This window comes from Phalacrocorax aristotelis, chromosome 16 (assembly GCF_949628215.1).
Source record: "Phalacrocorax aristotelis chromosome 16, bGulAri2.1, whole genome shotgun sequence".
In the NCBI taxonomy this organism is placed as follows: Eukaryota; Metazoa; Chordata; class Aves; order Suliformes; family Phalacrocoracidae; genus Phalacrocorax; species Phalacrocorax aristotelis.
In genome coordinates this window covers 738,933-763,236 of record NC_134291.1, presented here as the reverse complement: position 1 = coordinate 763,236, position 24,304 = coordinate 738,933, and the positions used below count along the sequence as shown (strand labels likewise).

General features: G+C 50.7%; 1 protein-coding gene across 2 annotated transcripts in view; it reads left to right on the top strand.

The window, feature by feature from the left end:
- Positions 1-3,166: 3,166 nt before the first annotated feature.
- Positions 3,167-24,304, top strand: part of GAS7 (growth arrest specific 7) — a 102,401-nt gene continuing 81,263 nt past the window's right edge. For both annotated transcript variants that reach the window (XM_075110892.1, XM_075110891.1), the window contains exon 1: positions 3,167-3,464. In XM_075110892.1, coding sequence (XP_074966993.1) covers positions 3,282-3,464 — 183 coding nt within the window. In that variant the 5' untranslated portion in view covers positions 3,167-3,281. The remainder of the gene's footprint in view (positions 3,465-24,304) is intronic.

Sequence of the window (24,304 nt, the reverse complement as noted above, 5' to 3'; positions counted from 1 at the left end):
ACAGAAGCACCTGATGCTGAGGAACGTGCCTCGAAGTGCGAGACCCATGACAGCACCCGCTCCCTGCAGTGAGCTGCACAAGCGCGTGGCTGCGGATACACATGGGGGGGCACAGACAGCTGGAACAGCCGACTTGCACGCACTGTGGTAGGCCGTGTACGCACTCAAGTCGAGGGAGTTGCAAACAGGCAAGGGGCGTCACACAGCAGTTGTGGTCACGGGAGCACCTCCATGCCCGACGGTGCAGCACACATGCAGGCGCTCTTGCGTAACAGAATGGGACACGCGGTTGAGTCGTGCGCATACACTGATGCGCGCAAGAGGAATCAAAGCTCAGCGGAGTTAGTGACGTACTGGAATACGGGTATACGTCTGTAATGCACACGGGGGAATCACTGGCACCGATCTCGTGCTCTCCAGAGTAGTGTGCGTGAATATGCTGTGGCTTCTATAGCTGCACACTACGTCTCAAACCATCCTGAGTGAAGGATCTCACCAAGCGGCAGAGAAATGCAGTGTGTGCCTACTGCTGTGTGCCACGCGCCGGGCTGAGCCAAACCACACGTCTCGAATTTTGCACACATCGTGAGTTTTCGCCACGGTCACAGTGGACTGAGTCACACACACGTTGGAATGAATGATGTGTACACACACAGACAAGCGCACTCTTACACGTGTGTGTGTGTATTCTGGAGTCAGCTGCGCACCCCTGTACTGCAGCAAGCCTCTCCTGTGGACCAACGAGGTTCCCAAATGCATGGATGCAGAGCTCAGTGCTCACAGCCTTGCATGCACCTAAGGGTCTCACAAATACACTGGGTGTGGATACACCCACAGATGTGGATGTGGACACCACCCACAGTGGACACAGTGTGCCTGGGAGGCAATCAACAGAGCGAGCATCACAGGAGACGTGGATGGGTCCCTGGGCACGTGTGGCCCCCATCCGTCAGTGGGGAAAGGACCCACTCACCTCACCGATGTCAGTACAGCAGCAGGTTCGTGGCCTCCTTCCCCCTCTCCGCCCACTGACGACAAAAGGGTGCTGTGCGGCAGGCCTGGCTACGCTGTGTGGCGCCTGTCGGCCGGTCCAACTCCTCATACTTTGTCCCTTGCACACGGACACTGGCGAGAATCTTGCACACACGGAAGCGAGCCTCTCCCCCCCCCGCCCCGTGCCACACGCGCCACTGATGGGTACCATGCGTGCAGCAGGTTGCACATGTGTGAGACCCTCATGCACGCCTGTGGCGCAGCAGGTCGCACCAGTCACCGATTCTTACGGGCGCTCCGGAGTGAGGCTCTCAGCATGCACAGGCGCACACACACAAACACCCTGTCACTCACGTGCAGCTGGGTCTCTCACGGTTTCCCGTAGGACACATGCAGGTCAGTCTCCCGCATGAGCCAGCCTCACCCGTCCAGGGGGAGCCACATACGCTAACACGTGGGTGTGACTCACGCAGCTCAGCCTGCGGTCCACGCTCACGGGCACCCCGGTAAGTCAGGCTCACCAGTGAGTCTCGCACATACGTACACCTTCATGCAAGGATGTTTCTCACACGCAGTTGCGGGACAGTCTCATACAGAAACACATACGCACATATCCCATAAGCAACACCCAAGACGCAGTGCAGTCATTCAGGTATGCGTGCCCGGCCTTCCAGGTACGCCCACACACACGTGGAGGTCTCAGGTGCCATGCGACGAGTCTTGTACGTGCACACACTCTCACCCACACCCACACACCCCCGAGGAGGTCAGGCAGCCTGCCCTGCACCAACTTGCACATACGTGTATGCCTGGGCTTCACACACACACATCCACAGCAGTGCTCGTACACATATGGCAGGTACCGCGTTACATACGTGCAGTGAGTCAGGTGTGCACACGTGGGCAGATACACACGCACATTCATACACACCTGCGTGCACGACAGGTGTGCCTTAAGCACACACAGAGGAATCACACACATGCTGCAGGGTGAGTCAGCCGTGCACACCCAGAGCAGGCTGTGCACACGGAGTGGGTGTTCATAAACAAAATACACACACACGCAGTTGTCACACAGACCAGGGTGTCGCATACACAGAGGTGTCTCACACCTGTGCAATTGACACACATGCTGCAGTCGGACATGCAGACGTGGAGCGAGTTGTGCACTCTGAGGGCTGCAGACACACACACACCTGGGGATGTGCCACGCACACATGCATGTTTCATGCATGTTTGGGTATGTGACACGATGCCTTTCAGGCAAAATGGATTTCACACACTTGGGTGTGTGTCACAAATACACACCTGGTGACTCAGACATGTCTGACACAGACGCGAGTGTCTCAGGTGCACACGGTGCCTCAGACACCCTGGGCCGTACAGGCGGGTGTTACAGACACACAGGGGGCCTCGCACAACGTCTCCTGCAGACACGCATGGGTGCCAGACACACAGTGTCTCATATGCGTCAGACACGCCAAGTGTCTCTCACACAGTGCCTCTCACAGGCACACACGGATGTCTCGGTGTCACGGACACGCTGTCACACACACGGTGCCTCTCACTAGACACACTTGGGTGTTATCAGCACACACGGGGCTCACACAGCGTCTGCCCCCCCGGTGACACACACACAAGCAGGGCTGCCGAGCACACGGGTGTCACGCACAGTGTCCCTCGGACACACAGCGTCAGTCACACACGCACAGGGTGTTTCTCGCGCCCTCGCACACACACACACAGGGTGTCTCTCACCTCCCGCCCTGCCTCTCGCGTCACACACGCGCACGGCGTCCCTCACTCGCTCCCACACGCACACGCCGTGCCGCCGGCGCGGGTGTCACGCGGAGCGCACCCAAGTGGCCTCCCCTCCCCCTCCACCCCCTCCCCCGCCCCGCCCCGGCTGTGCCCGTGGGCGCCCGGCCCGCGCCCGTTCCCGCTCCCGCTCCCGCTCCCGCTCCCGCTCCCGCTCCCGCTCCCGCTCCCGCGCCCCCTCCCGCGCTCGGCGGCCGCCCCGCCCCAGGGGTGGGCGAGGGGCGGGGCGGCGCTGGGGCGTGCCGAGGCGAGCGAGGGGCGGGGCGGGGATGGGCGTGGCGTGGCGGGCGGGGGGCGCGGCCAGCGCGGGCCCTCCCGCAGCCCTGCGCGCCGCGGGGCGGGCAGCGGCGCCCCGGGCGGGCGCGGAGCGGCGGCCGAGGCCGGGGCGGCTGCGGGCGAAGCGCGGCCGTGTCCCCGTGCCCGTGCCCGTGCCCGTGCCCGTGCCCGTGCCCGTGCCCGTCGCCGGCAGGATGTCGGGGTCGCGCTGCCAGACGCTGTACCCCTTCTCCGGGGAGCGGCACCGGCAGGGGCTCCGCTTCGCGGCGGGGGAGCTGATCACGGTGCTGCAGGTGCCGGACGGCGGCTGGTGGGAAGGGCAGAAGGAGGACGGGTTGCGCGGCTGGTTCCCGGCCAGCTACGTGCAGCTCCTGGAGGTAGGAGAGGGGCCCGGCGGGCGGGCGGGGGACGCAGCCGACCAGGAGCGCGGCGCTGGGCCCGGGGCTGCCCCCGGTGCCGGCGGGGACGCACAGCGGCGTGGCCGTGGGGACCCAGCTCGGCATCGCTCTGCCCTGTGCCGAGGGCCGGAGCTGGCCGGGCGCTGGTGGGGGTTCGGAGGGGGAGCGGCCTGCACGGCCCCTGGGACCCCCGGCCCCGCGGGACCCTCGGCCGCGGGTGGCAGGGGCCAGGGCGCATGGCGATCTGCGGGCTCCTCCGGGTATTCGTGTTTTCACAACTGCTGAACAGCAGCAGAAGGCAGTGGTTGAGGTGACAGAGCTCCTATCAGCCACGCATGTGGGGCAGATGCTGGGCAAGTTCCTCTCCCTCCTCTCCTTCCTCCTCTCCCCTTCCCTCTCCCTCTCATTTCCTTTCACTGAACATCTCTTGGGTTTATGTTGTGGAAGAGGCAATTCGGATACGTCCCTTATGTTGCAAGGGTTCCCCAGCCAGCTGGAGGTGCCTCGTGTGTGGCATTGACCCAGGGAGCCCCAGCAGAGCTAGACTCGGTTGCCCAGACTCAGAGGGTTCCATCAGGGTGCTGAGAAGCTCTGCTAGCTCCAGTTGTTTCCAGGGCCCTGAGCGCTGGGGCAACAGTTGTGTTCCCACCTCAGGACTGCTTGTGTCTGAACTTGTTTATTACTTTCTCTCCTATGCAAACAAGACACAATGCGAGTGTAAAATATGTGTCCATGAAGAGTGAATTCACAACCCCTGCCCTTCTGAAAGTGAAATCCGAAACATTTCGTGTGCCAAAGCAAGAACCTGCCGTGAGCCCGTCGGTCCTCCCCTCGCTGGCCATGCCTCGTGGCCATTGGGAACTTAACCCAGGATGTGGGTGTGGACGTGGTCTCCTGAAGCAGGGTCCTTGCAAGTGGCTGGGCTGAAGTGGTTAGCAGCACAATGTGTCTCGCGTCAGCCTCTGCTTGTCCTCCAGGTTTCTAAGGAGAATCAGGCAGCCCACTCTGCTTACATGCGGGGCAGGCTGTACCCACCCCAGGTTTCCCGTGCCCCCCCTCTGGGGAGCCCAGCGTGGCAGGGCGCGCAGCCCCGAGCAGAACCAGGCCCACCAGGGGCATGCAGAGCAATGTCCCGTGAGCTAAAGGTTCTGCGCAAAACGACATTTTGCCTGTAGGCCCGGCATTGCCTTTTGGTTTCTCTAGTCTAAATGAATTTAAAAGTCCGTGATGTTTCTATTGAGTTTCTGTTTCTCATTCTTATCTGGAAAGACAAAAGCAGAAGCAAAATCTCCCCACTCAGTGCTACAAGAGTGAGGCCAAGGACTTTTCTGTGCCACTAAAGCACTTGGGATCTTTTTGTTAGTGTAAGAATGTGGGAGTCCTTTTGTTTGTCAGTTTTGCCACCTACAGGATCATTCACTGCGATATGTGAATGTTTGTGGTTTCACACATTGCTAAATATTTACACATCTAACTGGCAATTTAGGAATTGTTTGAGGCAAAGTGTATCATGAGATGAGACAAACTCTGCTCAGCAAAGGCAGTGGGAAATCACATCTGCATGCACCGTAACTCTGCTTTCCTATCATCTCCCTCATGGAAACTCCTCTTTTCCTACTGAAATCTGGGCAAGGTGCACTGTGCTCAGATCACTGCCTGCAGCCCTCAGATGTGCCCTTCCGACCCTTGGCTCGTATAGCACTGAAAACTTTGCTGCGGACCCACAGTCTGCACAGCCCAGCCTCCTTTCTCTTGGGCAGACCTTTGGAGAGAAGAAAGACGGCAAGTGCCAAGCGGTGTTCACTGGCATGTGTTTCTTTTCTCCAGAGGTGGTGCCTAATAAGGACTATGAGCCAGAGTTGTTAAATATGTCAAATGAGAGCTAATTAACCAAATTAACCAAATTTACGGGACCACAGGTACTTGGCACACATGACAGCAGAGCAGATGTGTGGGAAGGGAACAGGTCTGTGTGTATGGCTCTGTGCAGGCAGCCTTTCTCGTGTGTGCAGGAATGCCGCTGGCTTGCTCAGGGACCAGATCTAACTGAAAGACACCGTGATAGAAACACTCTCCTCCTCTGTTCTCCGTTCTGTGGCCCAGGCGCCCGCCCAGCCACACTGGCACTGGAGCTGGCACGAGGGAGGCAATGGCAATGCACAGCCAGATGGGGCCGTGGACACGATTCTCCTTTCAGTGCCAGCTGGCACTTACGTTGGCTTTGGGTGGCCCTGCAGCTTTTGGTAAGGTTCAGTGATATGCTCTGAGCTGAGCTTCGTTGCTGAAAGAGGAAGGTGTTTATTCCCTCCCTCTGTCCTGCCCTCACTTCGCCATGCCCAATTCACTCCAGCAGGTGCCTGGTGCTCCTCTCCCCAGAGCCCTGCAACTCCTTGTCCCAAAGGACAGCTGGCTGCGTTTTCTGCCACAGCAGTGAATAAACGTAGCTCGTGGCGTTGTCCAAGGCCTGCCAGGCTGGCAGGGTTGGCCCTGCACCGCACGCACCCTTTCTCCTCACAGCAAAGCCTGTCAGGTGGCTGGGTGCTACCAGAAGGAGGTGGCCGCCTTCTGAAGCCTTTGTGACTTTAAGACAGCCACTATGTGTGGACAGCCAGGCTGGGGTTTTTCATTCATACCACGTCATCTTTGCCAACACTGAAATCTCCTCTGATGGCGCTGCTCTGAAGTCCTCACTGAGCTTTGGTCCTGAGCTGAAAGAGGGGAGCGAGAAAGGTATGAGAGACAGCAGCTGGGGGGAGTCTCTTCCACCCCTGAGTGGTTATTTAGCAGCTAGTCTGCAATGTGCTGGTCCTGCTGGACAAAGGAGGAGAAATGACTGTTCCCGATGCTATCTCTGACTCGAGAGGAAACCGTGCTGCGCCTGCAGCACCTGCGCCTCTTCACAGGCAGCCAGGCCGAGGCTGTGCCAGCGCCGATCTTCTACGTGCTGGCTTATCCAGGGGATAAGGACGGGGGCAGGCTCTTCCTCCTCGGCAGCACTCACACTGAGTGGTAGCTCTTGGCTCTTGCAAAGGAAAATAGGTGGTATTTAACCAGAGCTGGTTTTAAAGGCAAATGTGGTGTTGGACAACTCTGAGAATATCATGAAGGTGGCTTGTGGGAAACACTAGGGATGGGCAACCCTGAGGGGTTACTGCCTTTGCCTCCCGAGTTCTCGTGCTATCAGAAATGTGTTTTCAATTCATTCGTCACAGAAGATGAAGGGAAGGACCAAAGCTGTCATAAATGTGGGGCAAGAGAGACACAGGGAGGTAAAGAGGTAAGGGTGTTTGGCACCCTTTGGATCCTGCAAGCCCACAGCAGTGGGTTAGAAGAAAGCAGTGATGGCTGGAGGCTCCTGTTCATGGCAATGATAGAAACAATTGTCTGCTGGAGGAGGGCAGGAGGGGCACTGGTAGGGATAAGCCAGAAACAAGATGTTTCTGTGAGTTCAGGAGAGGATGTGGTTGTCACAGAGCAAAAGGGATAGCATAAACCAAAAGACTATCAAAAACAGAGAGCAAAGTGAGCAGGGGAGTGTATTAGCGCCGTGATGGAGTTCCAGCTGGGTTCCCTGAGGTGCGGCTGGTTGGCAGCAGTCAGGGAGGCTGCTGCGGTCTTGTTCACGGAATTGCTGAGTTGGAAGGGACGTCTGGAGATCAGCTAGTGCAGCTTCCTTGGCCGTGTCTGGTCAGGTTTTGAATATGTACAAGGATGGAGACTCCACAGCCTTTCTGGGCAACAGAGAACAGTCTGTCTCTGCTTTTTTTACTGTCCCATCCGCAGGTTTTTATACACATTGATAACATCCCTCTTAAACCTTCTTGTCTTGATGCTAAACAGTCCCAGTTCTTTCAGCCTTTCCTTGTATGACAGATGCTCCAATCCCTTAATCATCATTGTGGCCCATTGCTGGACTCTCTCCAGTATGTCCTTGGCTTCCTTGTGCTGGGAAGCCAAGTACTATTTCTTATACTTTTGTGCTCTTGGAGATAGTAGGCTAATGGAGAAACAGCCCCCCTCCAATATTTCCTGAACATAAGAATCCATTGACACCAGAGGAATCCAAAGGAATGCTGCCAAATTCATATGGTTTTGCTTTGGCCGAGGTTGATCTGTGAGCAAGTAACACTCTTGTGCAAACTCAGGGGCTTGGGGAAGGAGAGATGTTGCTTGTGATCCATCCCATCGAGCAGATGCACCATCAGCTTCAACCTTCACTCCTCCTTTGGTCATTTATAGCTGTGCCAGCCATGAGACCTGAAAGTCAGGGACTAGCAGCTGTGTCTTCTGACCATTTACTCCCTCATGCCTACTTTTATATTTTTGCTTGACCTTTGACCATTTGAGCAGAACCGTGCAGATATCCTCTGCACCAGCCAGCTGCAGTCCCAGGTTAAGCAATTGTCCTTCCCAGCCTGGTGCAAAGAGGACTCTGTGTAGACACAGGCGATGAGCAGTCCTTGCAGCCAGCACTGCCATGCTGAGCTCAGGTACGGAGCAGGCAGAGTGCGGTGTGCGCTACAGTGGGGGTTTTCTGACCAGCTGAAGGTAACAAAATGTTTCCTACCCAGAGGCTGACTGCCTCCTCACCCCCTCAGCATCAGAGATGCTTGGGATGATGATGTGTGTAGAAAGATCTATACAGCTCCAGACCAGAGGGCAGCCTAGGGCAAGTCTCAGGTGTGTCCCAGTTTGTCAACAGCTCTCTTGGTGCGGGAGAGCATAGATGTCAAGAGGGCAAGGTGGTGTCTGACCCCTGGCGTGTGCGCTCCAGGAGGTGCCTTGCTTGGGACGCTCAGAGGAAGCACTGGCTGTTGCGTCTGCCTTTTCTAGAGAAGTGATTTTCAGAGGGGTGGGGATATGTGTCATTCAGTCACATTTGCAAGCGGTTTGTTTTAAAATCTATTTTGGGCATTGCTTTTTGTATTTGTGGTTAGCTAGAAATCTCTTATATAAGCAGCAGCAGTAGCAACATATGCAAATTTGCTGAAAATTGTCAGCACTTTTTATAGCTTCAGTCATCCCACAGATGTAAGTCTCTGTATAAAGCACAGCATGTGCCTCCAGCATGGATGGAGGTGGCTCTGGAATCTGACTGAGCGAGCTGGACTGAGTAGGACTGAGAGCTGCCACTGATCTTGTCTGCGCTTTCACAGCTTGATTTACTGGAACCACGAGGCACTCTGGGAGGAAAGAATTGCACGCGTCTCCCTGATGTGTGGTACACGTGCAGGCATCAGACAGCACTGTGCGTTACTTCCATTGCTGTGTAATATTTGGGGGGTAACTCATCTCACCCAACCTGACCTGCGACATCTGCCACACGAACAATGACAAGTGCAAACAGCTGAGGCTGGAAGTTGTGTCGCGTTCAGCTGCAGGACGTGTGGCATGGCACAAACCACTTCATTCTTTGCGCCCAGGTAGTCATGGAGAAAAAGGATGGAAGGAATTCATAGAAACGATAATGCCTCTAATTTATTTTGTAATAGCAGAGAATGTGTAGAGGATTTCTGTGCCAAGCTGTACCTTGTCATAAGCTGATATGATTCAAGGAGGCAGCGTGCCTAAGGTGAAACTAGAAGGTGCCAGTCAATGAGCAAGGAGAGTTCCATTTCATGACAAAATTCAACTTCCAAACAGTTATGTGAACAGTATTGTGATGAAACCCCTCTTTTTAGCGAGAAAAAACCTGTGGTTTATATTTCTCTGTCTTCACATTAGTAATGGAGTGTATTTTGACCAAGAATAACCCTGAGAGATCTTGTCAGAAAATATCCAGCCAGTCCTAGAAATAAGCATTACTGTAGCCAGTGCTACGACTGACGGCTATGCTGCGTGCTGCCACAGCAAGGGCTGGCATGAGCAGCTGCTGGAGCTGCTCTCTGCTATCATGGGAACTGTATAATGTATACAGTGCACTTGGAAGAGAGGAGACATCGGTGCCTATTGCAACAGAGCTTTTCCTGATGACCGTACAAAGAATGAGGTTGTGGATGGAAAGTACCTGGCTGGCTGCAAGTACCTGAGGCCTGGGCTCTTTGTACATGGCATCAGTACCTCCTGCATGCAGCAGCGGTTCTTTGCGTCCTTGGCAGGTTCTTCTACATCCCGGAGTTTGTTATCTCACACCCTCTTGTACCTCCATCTCCCCACTCAGAAATCAGCTCAACATAAAAAGTCATGGAGAGCATCAAAGACCGAGGGGATGTGTGACAATCTGGGTACAAATGCGACTGCCACCTCTGCTTTCTTCTAAGGATACTCTGTGGAACAAGCAATGCTCCAGTACATCGTCTTGTGTGATGGGAGAGGAATCTGGTCTTTAATCCAGTGTGATAAGGCTGTGGGTGCTGAGCCCTTCTGTGGTTTTTAAGGGTCTACAGAGTGAGCATGGCATTGTGCTCTGGAGACATGGATGGTGTTCAGCATCTGATGCTACCAGCTTAGCAGTTAAGCTACGTGGCTGAGCAACGGCCAGGCTGGAGTTGGTACACCTGTCTCCTGCTGACCTGCCCGGTGATGCCTGTTACACCGTCTTGAGCCTCCCAGCTGCTCTGCTGACACTGAGAGATGGTGCTGGGGAAGAGCAGCAACCGTGGCTGATGAGGGGGAGCGTCTCCTCCAGGCACAGAAGGGAGGTGTTGGTTCTCACGGTGCAGGGATGACTCACTGTGGGGAGGACCAAGGAAGGCAAAGAGGGAGACACACAAGGCTGTAGATGGAGGCTGCTGTGGGTGTTGTCTCAGGAGAAGGGCAGAGTTTTCAAAATCCAGTGCTCACAGCTGCTGAGGCTGGTCTGCTTTGTGGCATTTGACAGCACGCTTTTGTCCAAAGTGGGGCATTGGTGAGATAGCGGTGGTATTGCTTTTCATCTGAGTTTCAGAGTGGCAATTTTTCTATCTGTGACTTTCTGTAGCTGTAACTTTTCAGACTTGAAACTTCTGGTCATCTGACCATTGACATTTCTGGAAAATGTGAACGAAATGAAATAATCTATTTTCTCATATTAAAAGGGTGAGGAAATTATGTTTGGCTGCCAGAAGATCACTTTTTGACCAAGGTTTCTGAGGAATTTTAAAGCCCCGTGAGAATGTGAAGGAGACGTGATACTACAGTTGACAATCCTTTGCTCATAAGAGTGCCGTTTCTTGTGCATCTGGTGATAATTGTCTTGGACTGTTGAAGTTATAGGTAGAATTTTAAAGCTGAATAGTACAATAAATACCCAAAACTTGTGAAAGGAAGAGTCTTACTCATGGGTGTGGCATTTTTTGTGAGCTGTTCTGTCCCTTGCTCAAATTGGGGTGTTGCAGAAGCTGGGCTTATGGATGCTGCACCTGTAGCAGGTGAGAACAATCACATTGGTGGCCTTGCAGAAACTGCACAAGACAGAATTTTTAAAGATGCTTTTCTTTATCCTTAGCTAAAAGATGAATGTCTGCAGATGTCTGCCTTGTCGATGTTAAAGATTAAATGAGTTGCCACGCACCTGCACGTTAGGGCTGGATGTACAGCAAAGATGAAAAATGTGGGTCATTTAAAGACTGACTTGAAGATCACTTAGTTCCCTAACGAGCTCCCTGTTCATTCTGTGCTCTGAACTGGACCCACATCCTGCGGACAAACATAGTAGTGGTTTCTGCAGTGATAGGCACCGGGCACTCTAGCCTCACTTTCCAACTTGGGAGTAAAATGCACCTTCAATGTCTTGAGTGTTGCGCTGCACACAACGTGCTGAATGTACTACAGGGTACTTTATACCATGTGTAGTTAAAAAGACACAGCAGGAATAATGAAAAGATGCTGGATACTCAGTATTTTCTAAAAAATGCCTTTAATTTGGTGTCCAAAATGGAAACCAAGACCAGAAGATTCTGGCAGATTTGGTGGGGTTTGGTTTCCTCTACTTATTTCATGTTTGCCTGCGTGATAATAAATGACCAGGTAGAATTAACTGGCCATTTAAATAACCAGATCAAACCTTTGCTTTATTCTCCATGGTTCCATATCTTCTATGGTTGCTTATGCCACATGGAACACATTATTATCAGAAATGCACCCTAGTTCTGCATTACCAGAATCTTAAATGTCTGAGTATGTACTCGGGACTTGTTTTCATTGTTTCACTGACTACTAACAGCGAGTGCGATCCCAAAGATGGGACATCCTTCCGTTTTGGAGAAGTTGCACAATAATAGGAGCAAGTATGTGGTTCTGCAGCATTGCAGACAGTATCTGTCTTTGGAAGGATTTGGGACTGTTGCAGTTGTTTTCGCTGTGGCCATGCTACAACTCGGGGCAGCAAGAGTGGTATTTCTCACGTTGCGTGTGTTCATCCTGTTCGTGCCATCGGCAGAGCATGGGGAGCCAGCCTGCTGAGCATAGCAGGCAGGCAGCACCTCTAGCTTGTGTCTTGGAATGTTTGACATAAGGCACTGGTATTTCTGTCTTTGATTTTTGACACTTCCAGGGAGCACTTGTTCCGAGCAGGTTTTTCAGAATCCAGTGCTATGGGATGTGCCTCGCTCACTATGCACACATGGCAGCTTTGCTGGAAGCCTCCCAAAAGCTTGGGCTGTGTTGCGGTGGCTGTTCCCTGCTGTACCGGTAACCAGGCATGGCTCCACATTTGCAGATGGGGAAGGAGGACCTGGGAAATCTGAAAGAAGCACAATGGGCTTGATGGTCCCCGCTCTGTGCTTTGCACACTGTCATCAGTTTACGTCGGTTTGAAGCGTCGTTGCCCATATTTAATTTCTTGTCACACTCTTTTATTGGTATGATCCACTTAGAGAGCAGAACTGCATAAAATGAAGGCTAACAGGTTGTTAGCCACTGTTTTCAAGAACAGGGTGCTTCAACAAGTGTTTGTCTTGAAAAATACAAGTGTGCTTTAGCGTAGTTGGAATTTTTTGTCATGCCACTGTGTAAAACATTACCTATTAAGAGGACTACACGTAAGGGGTTGGTGTGTGGCAGGAAACCTGTGCTATCAGCTCTTCAGATTTGCACCGTATCTGCAGTGCAGGCAGGCAGGCTGAGCCTGTGCAGCACGGGGGTTAGGCATGGGAGAGGGCCGGGCCAGCAAGAGCCCCTCGCATACCTGCCATACCAGCAGAAGCACACTTGCAGTGGTTGAGGGGGAGAGCAGGCTCTACGCCACAGGCTGTAGATTTGCTGGGAACACTCTGCCTGCCATGGTGCTTTCTTTTTACGCGCTGTGGGGACCGTCCTGAGGAGCAGTCCTCTTGTGAGTGTATGTAACAGCAGAGGAAAATTTTGCTCGTGCTAGTAATCCAGTTTTCCACATTATGCTATCAAAATAGCTTTTGTATTAGCCCAGTACATCTCTGGTTTGCTTTTTTGCTGGCAGATTCCAGAAGGGGGGTGCCATGGGTTACTCAGGAGCTACCACTCCACACACCTAGCAGTGGAACAGTCCCACATCTTTTAACGTACACATTTTCAGCATTTGTGAACAGTCCCCTCAGTACTCAGCTGTTGATATGGGCCACATCAGAGAGAATTTAGGCTGACTGACAAGTGACTTTGGTCACTGATCTCTGAACTCCTAGGCAGGTGCAGACCCAAAGGTTGAAAATCTTTCTTTGACATTGTTTGAGATCTGTCTGGCGCTTCCTCCTACGTTCATTGCTGGTAAGAGTAGGCTGCCCAGGCTGTTCTTGAGCCACAGATATTCCCACTGTGATGCTGGCAGCAAAAGCTCTGTGGTCTTCCAGTGTTGCTCTGAGCACCAAGTTTGTTTACTGCACAGATCTCCCAGGGCTTTCCCAGCTTGGTTGCAACTTGCGCTATCCCTCCGCACCTCTGGGACTGCAGCTTCCAGGATATACGCTAGGAACAAAATAACTTCAAAATTAACTGTTTCGTCTGCTGTCACTTTGGGTCAGTTCTGTGATCAGCTCTGCGCCTCCCTCTTCTGCCCCATCAGCTGGTTTTCCAGGGAGGAAAAAAAGCTCAGTAAAAGGTAATTAAAAATAAAATGCCTTGTGAAGACCTGGGATGTTCATATGAGAGGATGGGTCAGGCCAGGGTCCATAAGGAAGGCACGTGAGCTTCCCATGGCTGCCCTACAGAGTGCTCTGAAGCAGCTGACATGAAAGTTGCAGAGGGTCTGCCCAGCCCCGCTGCGATGCCGGGCCCAGGGCCCCTGCCAGAGCAGGGGAAACGCTGCATGGCTTTAACACAGCAGTCAGAGAGAAGGCAGCAGCTTGCTCTGGGGTGGATAAGCAGCCTCTAATTGTCAGGTTGTACCTTTAGCACTGAATCTTAGTCTTTGAAATGCTCTCTCACACTCAGCAAGTCCAGGAATGGGTAAAAGGCAGAAAGACACAAGTGTGAGCAGGGAGCAGAGACACATCACAACATAATTAAAAGTCCCAAGCTGCTCATTTTATCTTCCCATATTTGCCCATATCTTTTACTTGAAAACCCTGTAAAATCTTCCTTAGCTTCCAGAGGCAGATCTGTTAGCTCAAGGCTAAATCTGACCTCTTACTGAACCTGCAGGGTGCTTTCTGGTGTTTCAACATTGCTCACGGCCTCCGTGAGTCACCTCACACACATTCAGTCAGAGACATGGTCAAGCAGCCCTGAGACCATTGAGGAAAAATACAGCAGTTGAATGGGGAGCATGGAAGGGGTTAAAATAAAGCATCTCCCCTCTCCTGAGAGCTCCCTGGGCTGCCAAAGGACCAGCTTTTGTGGAAGACAGAGGGAGGGAGCAAGGATCTTTGAGCTGATGGACAGTGTTTGGGACATGAAAGATACATGTAGGATTCCAACTATTACTTCCATATGTAATATTTTGTGGTTTTCACTAATGTAATTTGTTGGCTGTGATGTTACCTGTTTATTGACAACTTGCTGAAGCTATTCAGGCTTTTGCTTCATGTAAAAAATTATGTATAACTTGCCCCTATTTACAGCACACTTCTCACTCTCCTCTTCTTGAACTACTTGAGGAGTAAGTGGCCATTGTGGTTGACTTCTGACTTGAGGAAGGCTCTTTTTGTTTCTGCTCTCTGCTCTCTGGCTTATCAATTTTTTATTTTGCACAGTAGTTTTCTCACTCCTTGACTGCTTCTTTTCTTCTAAAGTCTACACAAAAAGGAGTTTATCTTTTCACAGGCATGCTTGTGATAGTTGGTCTAACAGAAGATATCAGCACTCCCAAGAGTACCTAACACATGCTCAGGCCACCATGGCTGTAACATTGCTATTGAGTGTATTCTGCTGTTCTGCTTTTTTCCCCTCTGGTAGTCTATAAGCACTTTCAGAATGTTATTATGAATTGCCTGGCTGGATCTGCTTTGTCTTCCTGATCCTTTCCAATTCACTTATTTAGCACATTATTCATGTTTCCAAAACAAACCCCTGCAGTTGCTGTGTGCCCACGTGCTGCTCCTTGAGCCATGTGCCACAAAGCCACAAAGCCAGACCCAGAATGACGCGCTGGTGCGTGACAGGAGCACTTTCGGTTGCTGCAGAAGTGAGGCTTCATTGTAGAAGAGGCAACATCAAGAGATGGCAAGCTTTTGGTAGTGGGGGAGAAGGAATAATTAGTATGGAAGAGTTTTGGAGGAGAAAAATGGAGATTTGGAGTGACAGAGTTTGCAAGGGGTGGCAGAGAATGAAGAATTAACGCAGTTTGAATTTTACACTGATACAGCGAAGTGCCGTGCAGAAATTGCGCAGAAGAGGAAATCTATTTCCAAGGGGAGGGAAAATGCTTAACTCAGAAAGGAATAGCCAGAAACTGGATTGGTGAATATAGTGTATTTTGCAGTCCTGGAGAAATGTGTGTACTGTCTGCAGTATTCAGTTTAAAAATCCTGCTGAGGGCTGTGTGTGGAGCACATGGCTGAGCAGTTCCAGCCCTGCCCATGTAATGAACTGCTGAGCAGCAGGTTTGCTTCTCCTGTGCCAGCTGCTGTATAATAGGACTAATTCATTACCCAAGGCCAAGTAATCACTCTCAACAGCAAGATTTAGAGGAGAGCCTGTGACTTGTCTGTGACTTGTCTCATTGTGCTGTGAACTGCTGATTATCACAGTGATAACTGGCACCAAATGAAGACTGGAATTAAACCTCAGTCTGTTATGGGATGAAGGATAGAACTGCAGGTATTTGCAAAAGAAATCATGTTTAAATTACCTATGGGTCCCTTTTGGAAAATAATTTTGAAATTAAAGGGAGTCAGTGAGCCCCTGCGCCCAGCTCCTACCTCAGCTGCATTGCCCCAGGGTTTGCTGGACTCCCTCGCTCCTGCTCCCTCCTCTGCCCTTGGCCACCACAATTTAGCAAGTCTGAGTATGGATCTTTGGGCAGAGACAAAGCTTTCTCTCAGTGCTGGCCAGAGACATGATCTTGGCTCTAATTCTGCTCAGGGATGGGGCCATGGCAAAGTCTTCTGATGTGCATCTTGCTGGCTGTGCTTGAAGTGGTGCGGAGGAGAGAGCTGGTGCAAACCACAGGTCCCGGCATCTTGTGATCACCGTGGCTGGTGCTCTGTGCTGTCCAGTGTGCACCAAGCAGGATGCTGCTGCCTCATCACTGTAGGAAGTGGGAGAGAACAGGGCACCTTCCAGCATATTCCAGATTAATGACCCCCACTCTGGCATCTTGTCATTTGTGAGGTGGGACCTGCCACGTCTCAGACGTGGGACACACTGTTGGTGCAGGGCAGGAGGTCTTTGGCCACGTTGGAGCCCATGGGCAGGAATACACAGATAAAGACCACCAGCCCCAAGCAGCACATGAAAGGGGAAGGAAGCTGAGGGCTGCTGCCCTCACTGCGAATCAGAGAAACTGAATGCCACAACTCCAGCTGCATTTTTTCACTTGTATAGGCTGGGGAACTTGATCACAGAGCCCCACCCAGAGATGCCCAGCAAGTTCTTTATCACAGCCCTGTAGGCTTGCACCCACGCACAAAACCTGCTGTGTGTCCAAGGGAGGACCACTCCAGTCTGGTCTGCGGAGTATGGGGACTGACACCTCCCAATGGCACTGTGTTCCCTAAGTTCCCTGCTGCAGGCCAAGAGCTGCTCCATCCATGTCTTCTGGGCTGAGAGGCTGCTAGTTTGCAGCCAAGCGTGGATCATTTCAGATACACAGATCGCCTTGTTATATCATTTGCATGGATGTTACACGGAAGCTGCCCACACCTTGGCACTCCTGGGCCAGCAGGCGGCTGGTTTGCCTGCAGGTGGGTTGTATGGAGAGCTGGGCTGGCGCAGGCTGCTGCCACAGCCTCAGTTGCGTGGGGCTCTTCTTGGGAAGGGCTCTTCGGCTTCACCTTTTTTTTCTCAGTTGACCTCAGTGGGCTTCTTTTTTTGCATTAGGCTCAGAGTCTCTGCAGCCAATGGGTCTTATCCCTTCCTCTGAGTTGACAATGAATAGGCTTTTTCTTATGTCTTTCAGCGTTTTGGCAGAATGGGGGGAGGTGCTGGTGCGGATGAGGGGGCAGCTGAGTGCCATGCACTGGGTCTTGTGCAAAGCAGCAGCCCTTGGACCCTACACTTAACGGCTGAAAGACAGCGATTTTTGTAACACAGGGAATGAAGCCAGCTGCACTGAATGGAGTGGCTTTTTTTGCTGGAGAAGACGTGGATCTCTGGAAATGGCTCTTTTGTGACTCTAGGATCAGAAATATGCAAGCAGGAGTGCATGCAGTCCCTGTGTTAGCAGTGATTGGTGCTCTGTGTGTGTGTGTCCCTCATTTATGCAATGCTCATAGAGCCACACACTCTCCCTTCCCCATCCTGCAGCCTTTTGGGGGCAAGACTGCTCCTGAGCTCAGGTGCCACCGCATGGGTCAGGGGATGTGCCCTGGCAGCTGGTGAAGAGCAGCTCAGGAACTCCAGTCTGTTTCCAACCCCAGTGCCAGCCCCTGGAGCGAATGAATCTCAATATTGATTTCTGTGGTATGGGATTTGCTTTTGCTTTCATTGCTGGAGGATCCAATGTTTGCCTGTTGTTAGAGGGAAGCATGCCTGAATGCCCACTTTCTGGTCCCCATGGGAGGGAAGCATTTTGGGGAGGTTGATTTGAATTGCTGTGCTCAGGCCTTTCCCTCCCTGTGCTGGGATGGGGTGTCTCCTCCTCACCACCAAGTGAGAGGCTCATGCAGTCTTCTGCTGGTTGTTCTCATCTCAGAGGATTCATGCTTTAACTGTCATGTGCCTTCATCCTCTCTGATACGTACCACCTATGGAAGAATCAAAACCAATCCAAGTCATTAGTCCTTTTTCAGAAAATAACAATGATGCTGACTAATAACCTTTGCCTTGCTCAGTGTGATGGGGGCCTTGTGGGTCTTGCATTGCTTATTTTCACAGTGTGGCTCCCAGCACCTCTTGGAGGTGCCTGCCCAGGGCACACACTTGTGGAGAAAAGCAGCATTAGCATCGTCAGGACCATTTGTCTTGGACACAGCAGACAACTGTCATGAGTGGTTCTGCCTGCCAGGGACAGCACATAGCAAATGTTTTTAGGTCGTGGTTTGTCATTGCATTTTGCTCAGGTGGCATGCAGCTTGAAGGGCAGATATCCTCCAGCTTCTTGCAATGCAGTGCAGCTAAAATCCTTAAAAAGACTTTTATTTTACCAAATAAGGTTACAGCTTGACCTCTCATAGAGCCTGTACACCTAAGAGGTCTTATTCCACTCCATGGAGAGCAGCAGTTGTCCATCTCTGTCATGTAATGTGTAAATGCCTCAGTTGCCTTATCAGAATATTTCCAAGGAGTAGAATTGAATCACTGACCATTACAATGTAGACACAATTTTTTCCTCTGTTGTAAGCTTTTTCCTTTATGATGTTGTCTTCCTTGACAGCTTCCACATTTTATTCTCAAGGTGAGAAATTCATTGATAAATAAATAAAATATATAAAGTTATAAATTTATACATTCTTCAGCGTTTTCTCCTCTGTCTGCCAGGCTTCAGCTCTGGCATTAGAAAGACAATTTCTTCAGCTGAAGGAGTTAAATATATCACCCCAGAAAAGAGCAAGCCAGATCTGAAAGCTGTTCCTGTAACACTAATTTTGATCTCAGACCATTTCCTGTTGAAAGGCTTTTCTCTTTCAGTGGAGATCATGAAATGTCACATTCATTATTTTTGCTCGGAGCATGCTGAGAAAACACCTTTCAGCCCCAGACATTCCCTCTCTCAGGATCACGGTCTGAGGAACAACAACCATGAGTTAGAGCGAAGTTGCAGTTCTCTGTATTTTTAACCAATATTATTCTGAAGTGCAATAATATTAAGCGTGTTGCCATAGTGTAGTAGTGTATGATTAATTAGATGCATATTCAATGCATTTAAGTGTGCAAGATGACTACTAGAACTAGGCCAAAACCATGATAACCTCCCAGATTTCCATCAAATAAAGCAGGTTTTGTTTTTCTTCACATGGTGAGATCCTGCAGCTGTGCAAGATTCACCAGGGAAATTCCTTTTGTAATCAGGCCGACTTTTCCCCCTTAATCCAGTCAGTTACAGGAGCTTGGGATGGATGGCATGGAGCTGCTGTGGCAGGACACACTGCCCTGCTGACACCCTCCGGAGCACCGTGCAGGGCAGGGGGACGGGCTTGGCTGCACAGGAAGGCGGCACGTAAGCAGGGGTCACAGGCACACGGGTCCTGCTGGGCCTGCGTTCTCCGTAAGCTTTTGCTGTTTTGGTCCAGCAATGGGCATGGCAGAATTTAAAGCAATGTGAAGGACTTTGAGGCTGTGACAGATGAAGGCCTCTGGCAAAGGTGGAGAGCTGGCCTGGTCTGGCCTCCCCTTCAGTCCTCCCCTGCTGCTTCACCCCTGGCTGCAGTCACAGCAGTCTCTGATGACCCTGTTGGACGTCTCCAGGAACCGGCCCAGCTCTCAGCCGCCGGCAGCTCGCCGTCATCCTGGCGTGGCCTCTCTGCTGGGTGCGCTCATGGGGCCACTGAGCACCAGGGCCTGTTCAAGGTGAATGTCAAGGGCGGGGATGGGAGCAGGGCCCTGCTGCGCGGCACCTCAGTACCTTCCCTGGCGTTTTACCCTGTGGTTGCAGCAGCCGAGTCTCCAGGGATGCTGAACGCATCCCTTGCCTCTCTGAGACTGGGCTGGTGGCGGGTGAATCAGTCTGAGCACACAGATCACAAGGTGGTACAGGTGGCACCAAAGCCAGAGCTCCACCTGGTCGCTAGCCTGTAGGTGTGCTGCTCGAGCCGGTTATCTGCCCTCTGAGGCGGGCATCCAGGCCTTTTGTACAGGCAACATGGGAGATGCTGCCTTCTCCAAAGGGGACTGAGTGTTGGTTTATGCTTAGCAGGAGCTGCCCAAAGCTCACCCATGAGAAGGGCCAAGCCATGGGGTGGTGTGAGGAGGCTCCTCCTGGCAGTGGCGGTGCGCGATGTGGGGCTGTGCAGGAGGGCTGTGTGACGCCCACCGGCTCATGAAACGCCATGGGGAGAGGAGGCCGTTAGCACCAACCTCCTGAGCAGGCAGGCAGCTTTGTGCAGGAAGTGGGAGATGCGGCTTTGGTTTCCTCGTACTCTGTGGAGTCAAGTGCGTGCTCCTCCGTTCCTTGGCGAGCGCGTAGGCTGCCAGGCTGCACCACAAATGTCCTCCTGCCCTGTGGAGGCTGCCCGTGGGCAGGGAGCGACCACAGGAAGTCAGGGGGTAGCAGTTTCTCAAAGCTTCAAGGATTGTTTCTGCTGTCCTGAAGTAGAAACCTCTCAGTTCAGCATGCCAACAGCAAGGAACAAGTTCTTCTTTACTTCAGAGAGTCAAAACAGTCACTCAGATTCCTTGATAGCCAGCTGAGGAGGAGGTGCTTCTGAGGTCAGGCTCTGATGATGCCTCAGACGCCCAGGCTGAAGGGTCCGGCTCTGCTGTTTGTCCCTGGTGATCAGAGAGCACAAGCCCAACTGGCTCGGCCATGGGCACCTGCGCTTGCTCAGGTGAGCTCTGCAGTGCTGAACAGAGGCAGGAGCATTGCCCAGCTCTGCGTACGGATGTCCTGCACTCAAAGCAGCTCCACGAAGAGCTACACTGAAATGCAGTTTTCATGTCTTGCCAAAATGTTCTTCCTGTTGCTAACACAGAGAGCAGGAGCCTGGGGGTGTTGTTATCAATCTGTAGTTTGAACTCAGCATCTGTTCTGAATCGTCCTCCTTCTTTCCTAGGCGTGAGGCCAAGGCTGGTGTTTGGTGTCCAGGAGGAGGTGGGACCTGCCTGCAGATGCAAGGCTGTGCTAGGGCTCCCGATTCCTTCCTCCATAAACGGGGCTGTTGCAGCAGAACAGGAAGGTGCAAATACGGTTTTTACAAGCCAGAAACTGGCTCTTGGGTTTGAATTAAAACCATTTTCCTAGAATCTAAATGCTGTATTTTCCTGCCTGTGTCTCTCTGAGCCACACAGGTATCCAGGCAGCTGAGTGCAGCCCCACAGATGTCACGGGGAGGTTGGCCTATGGACTTTGCGGGAAGTTTCAGGATGCAAGCGGTACAGATAGCGAGGTCCCTGAGCAAGGCAAGCGCCTGACAGAGGTTACCTCTCAGGAGCTTGGGGTTTTGGGTATTTTCAAGAGGGTGTTTCCATGACTCCTGGATTAGCTGTACCGAAAGTTGTGCTGCAATACTCCTGTTTTTTTCTGTTCTCCACAGGGTAGCAGCTCATTACCAGGAAATTTCTGACCCTTTATTTTTACATCAAGTATAGATTAAAAATATAATTTTACCTTTTCCACCAAAACACATGAATTTAAAATCCCATGGCCTTAAAAATCCCATCTAAAGCAGTGGAATATAATTGGCACACTCATCAGAACTTTCTTGCTTTGCCCAGGTTCAGGTTTTTTGCAGTCCCAGGCTTCAAAATACGTCCACTGCAAATACTGCTGTGGTTCACATGCAAAAGTTTGCAGTGGTTCACGTGGAGAGAGTTTATAGTCTAGGAATTGTTCCTTTGTGCCTCTGAGGTAATGATACATGAGACCAGAGGTAGTGCCACATGCTGAGAAGAGCAGATGATGTGAGAGCGCAGGGCTGCCGGATGGCACCTCCACTGCAGTGCTGGGCTGGAGGGGGAAACAGGCAGCTCTGTATTTCAGCCTCTTGCAGAAACCCGCGGATGTTGCAAGCCTGTGTGTGCTGCAGTGCCTCTGGGCTTTGGCAGAGACTATTCTGCCCAATTTACTTTGTACAAATCCAAGGTCACTGATCTCCAGAATCCTTTGAATAGAACGGCACAGGCTTGGATCTGTGATCACATCAACCTCTGTCTGAGTTTTTATCAGGTCTTTTCAAAAGCAATGACCTAGTGTTGCTGCCATTCAAGTGCATTCATTTTTTACTGACATTTTTAATGGCATGCTGGATCAGTCCAGAAGCTCATCTGGCTTCGTGATTCAGACTGGGTGGGAGAAGTCTCTTGCATTCGGCTTATGGAGGGAGAATTGTCTGAATGCAAGAGGAACGTGAGAATTGATTGATGAATAAAACTGGACCTAGGCCTCCCACACCGCTTTGAAAATGGCCTGGTGTGGGTGTCTGCAGGGAGATGTTACTGGTTTGGCTGGTGGTAGTTAAATGACTCGTATCTGATCTTAACTATCAGGACAAAGGAAAGGTAAAACCCATGTCAGGATGGTCTCCAGGGCCTTGTTCCCAATTGCTGTCAGTCCAAATTGGTGCTCTTACAGCTGAGTCCATTACCCTTCTAATAAATTGCCCACCAGAGGACGGAAATGAGGTAGAGTTAAGCAGTTTCTGAGTAATCACATAACTCAAGCATCAGGGGCCTGTGGAAGAAAATGATTTGTGATAATGTTATTAAAGGTTGTGTTGTGAATGCTGTCAGAAAGATTTCATAGTCCCCAACCCAATTCTTCCAATTCTTCTTTTCTAAGTAGCATTTTCTTATATTAGATTTTGCTTTCTTTTTAATACATGATGTCATAGTTTAAATAATATTTCCATTTTCATACCAAATGCATCTATTCCAAGCCACCTCAGGGAACATTAGCATAGTGTGATCTTCAAAACCAACTACCCAGGGTACATACACGTGTCATACTGTAGTCATAGGCTCATTCCTCTGCTCCAAGAAAGGCTCAATAATACCTACAACATTTCTTATAAGCAGTTAACTGGTCTTTTCTTACAGAAGCCCAAGCTATACTATGGCTTCAATATCACCTCCATCCTGAACCTTCCCTCCTGCAATTTAAATCCATTTTTATTCCACCTTTGATGGAGGGGAAAATAAACCATCCTTTTTCTCTTTTCAGCAGCTTTGCGACATGCTCGAGACACTCCCCTCTCTCACATGTTCCTGCTCTGTACTAAACAAGTTTTCCCCTTTCCTTTAAGGTCATTTTTTTCTAGATCTCTGTTTTTTATTCTCTTCTGGACTAGCCAGTTTGTTCTTAATCTCAAAGCTTGACGTATAGCTCCAGCTGAGGTCTTACCAGGGCCACGTCTCTCAGGCTGCTTTGTTTTCCTTACCAGCATGATGTTAGTCCCTCTAGGAGAGGGTACCACTGCTGATGCCTCGACGGCCCCACTCCACCACGGGGCTAGTGTTCAGGCACATGCCCGTGATCAGATTGGTTCAACAGATCTGTCCATGACAAAATGGTATAGGCTTTTAATGATATCCTTGTTGTCTTCTCAGGGTCCTTAAAACATTGTTAATAATTTATAATTTATTAAATTATTTTTCTAGGAACTGGAGTTCAACTGGCTGTTCCATGACTGTGTCTCCTTCTTTTCCCATTTCTCCAAGCTAGGCACTATGTTTTGCCTTTTCTGTGTTGCCAGAACTCTCCCTCCCTGACTTTCTATGAATTCTCAGAGATCATTAGCAATAGCTCTGAGGTTTATGAGCCAGTTCTTTGAAAATCTTAGGATGAATTAATCAATCTCAGTGTTCTCCAACTTATTCCTTCCCTATTGCAGGCTGAGATCTTAACCCTTTGTTGCTAGTATTAACTTTGTTGCTAGTATTAACTGTGACAGCCACTTGATCATGGATGACTTTTTCGTTAACTGATGACTTTTTGTGGAAGGTACTGAACATGGTCATCCATGGGTAGCTCTCCTTCTCTGCAGATCTGCAACTGGTGCCTTTACTTGGTCTTCCTCTTAATACTACTATATTTATAGAACATTTCCTGTTACTGTTAATGCTTTTCTGCTGATTTTATCCACTCTTGCACCTACACTTCTGTACTTGTCATATGAGTAACTGGCAGCTTATTTTTCATTTAAAAGCAATCTAAAAGGTTCCTTTCCATACATGCATAGCACCAGGCATAAAGGGTTCCCAGTCCCAATGAGTTCTGATGTTTCCATGTTATAATTATTGAAATTCACTGCAGCAGTAAGAGGTAATTATATCCAATGGATGTAAAAGGAAGATGTATATTGACATGCTGAATTTGATATTAGAACAACCAAGCAAATAGATTTTTTTGTGTCTGCTCTGAGAGACAGCATGGCTTGGGGATGCATCTTCAGCAAGCAGCAGGTCACAGTGCCTGGACCATGTTGGAAATGCAGGACAGTCCCAGGGGTTCAGGGGCCAGCCTTCTTCCAGATGAGTACATTCAGTTCTCAGCTCTGCGATGTGCTTTATCTGTAATGGCAATTAAGTTATACAGGCTTGATGCCTCTGGCTCGCTTTGTGTAGCTGCAGTAACTCAAAGCCAAAATTACATTTAAATTTTTTTGTTGTGGTAATACACAACTTCTGTTCTTGCTCATTCTGTAGGTACCATGCTCAGGCTGAAGCTTACTTCT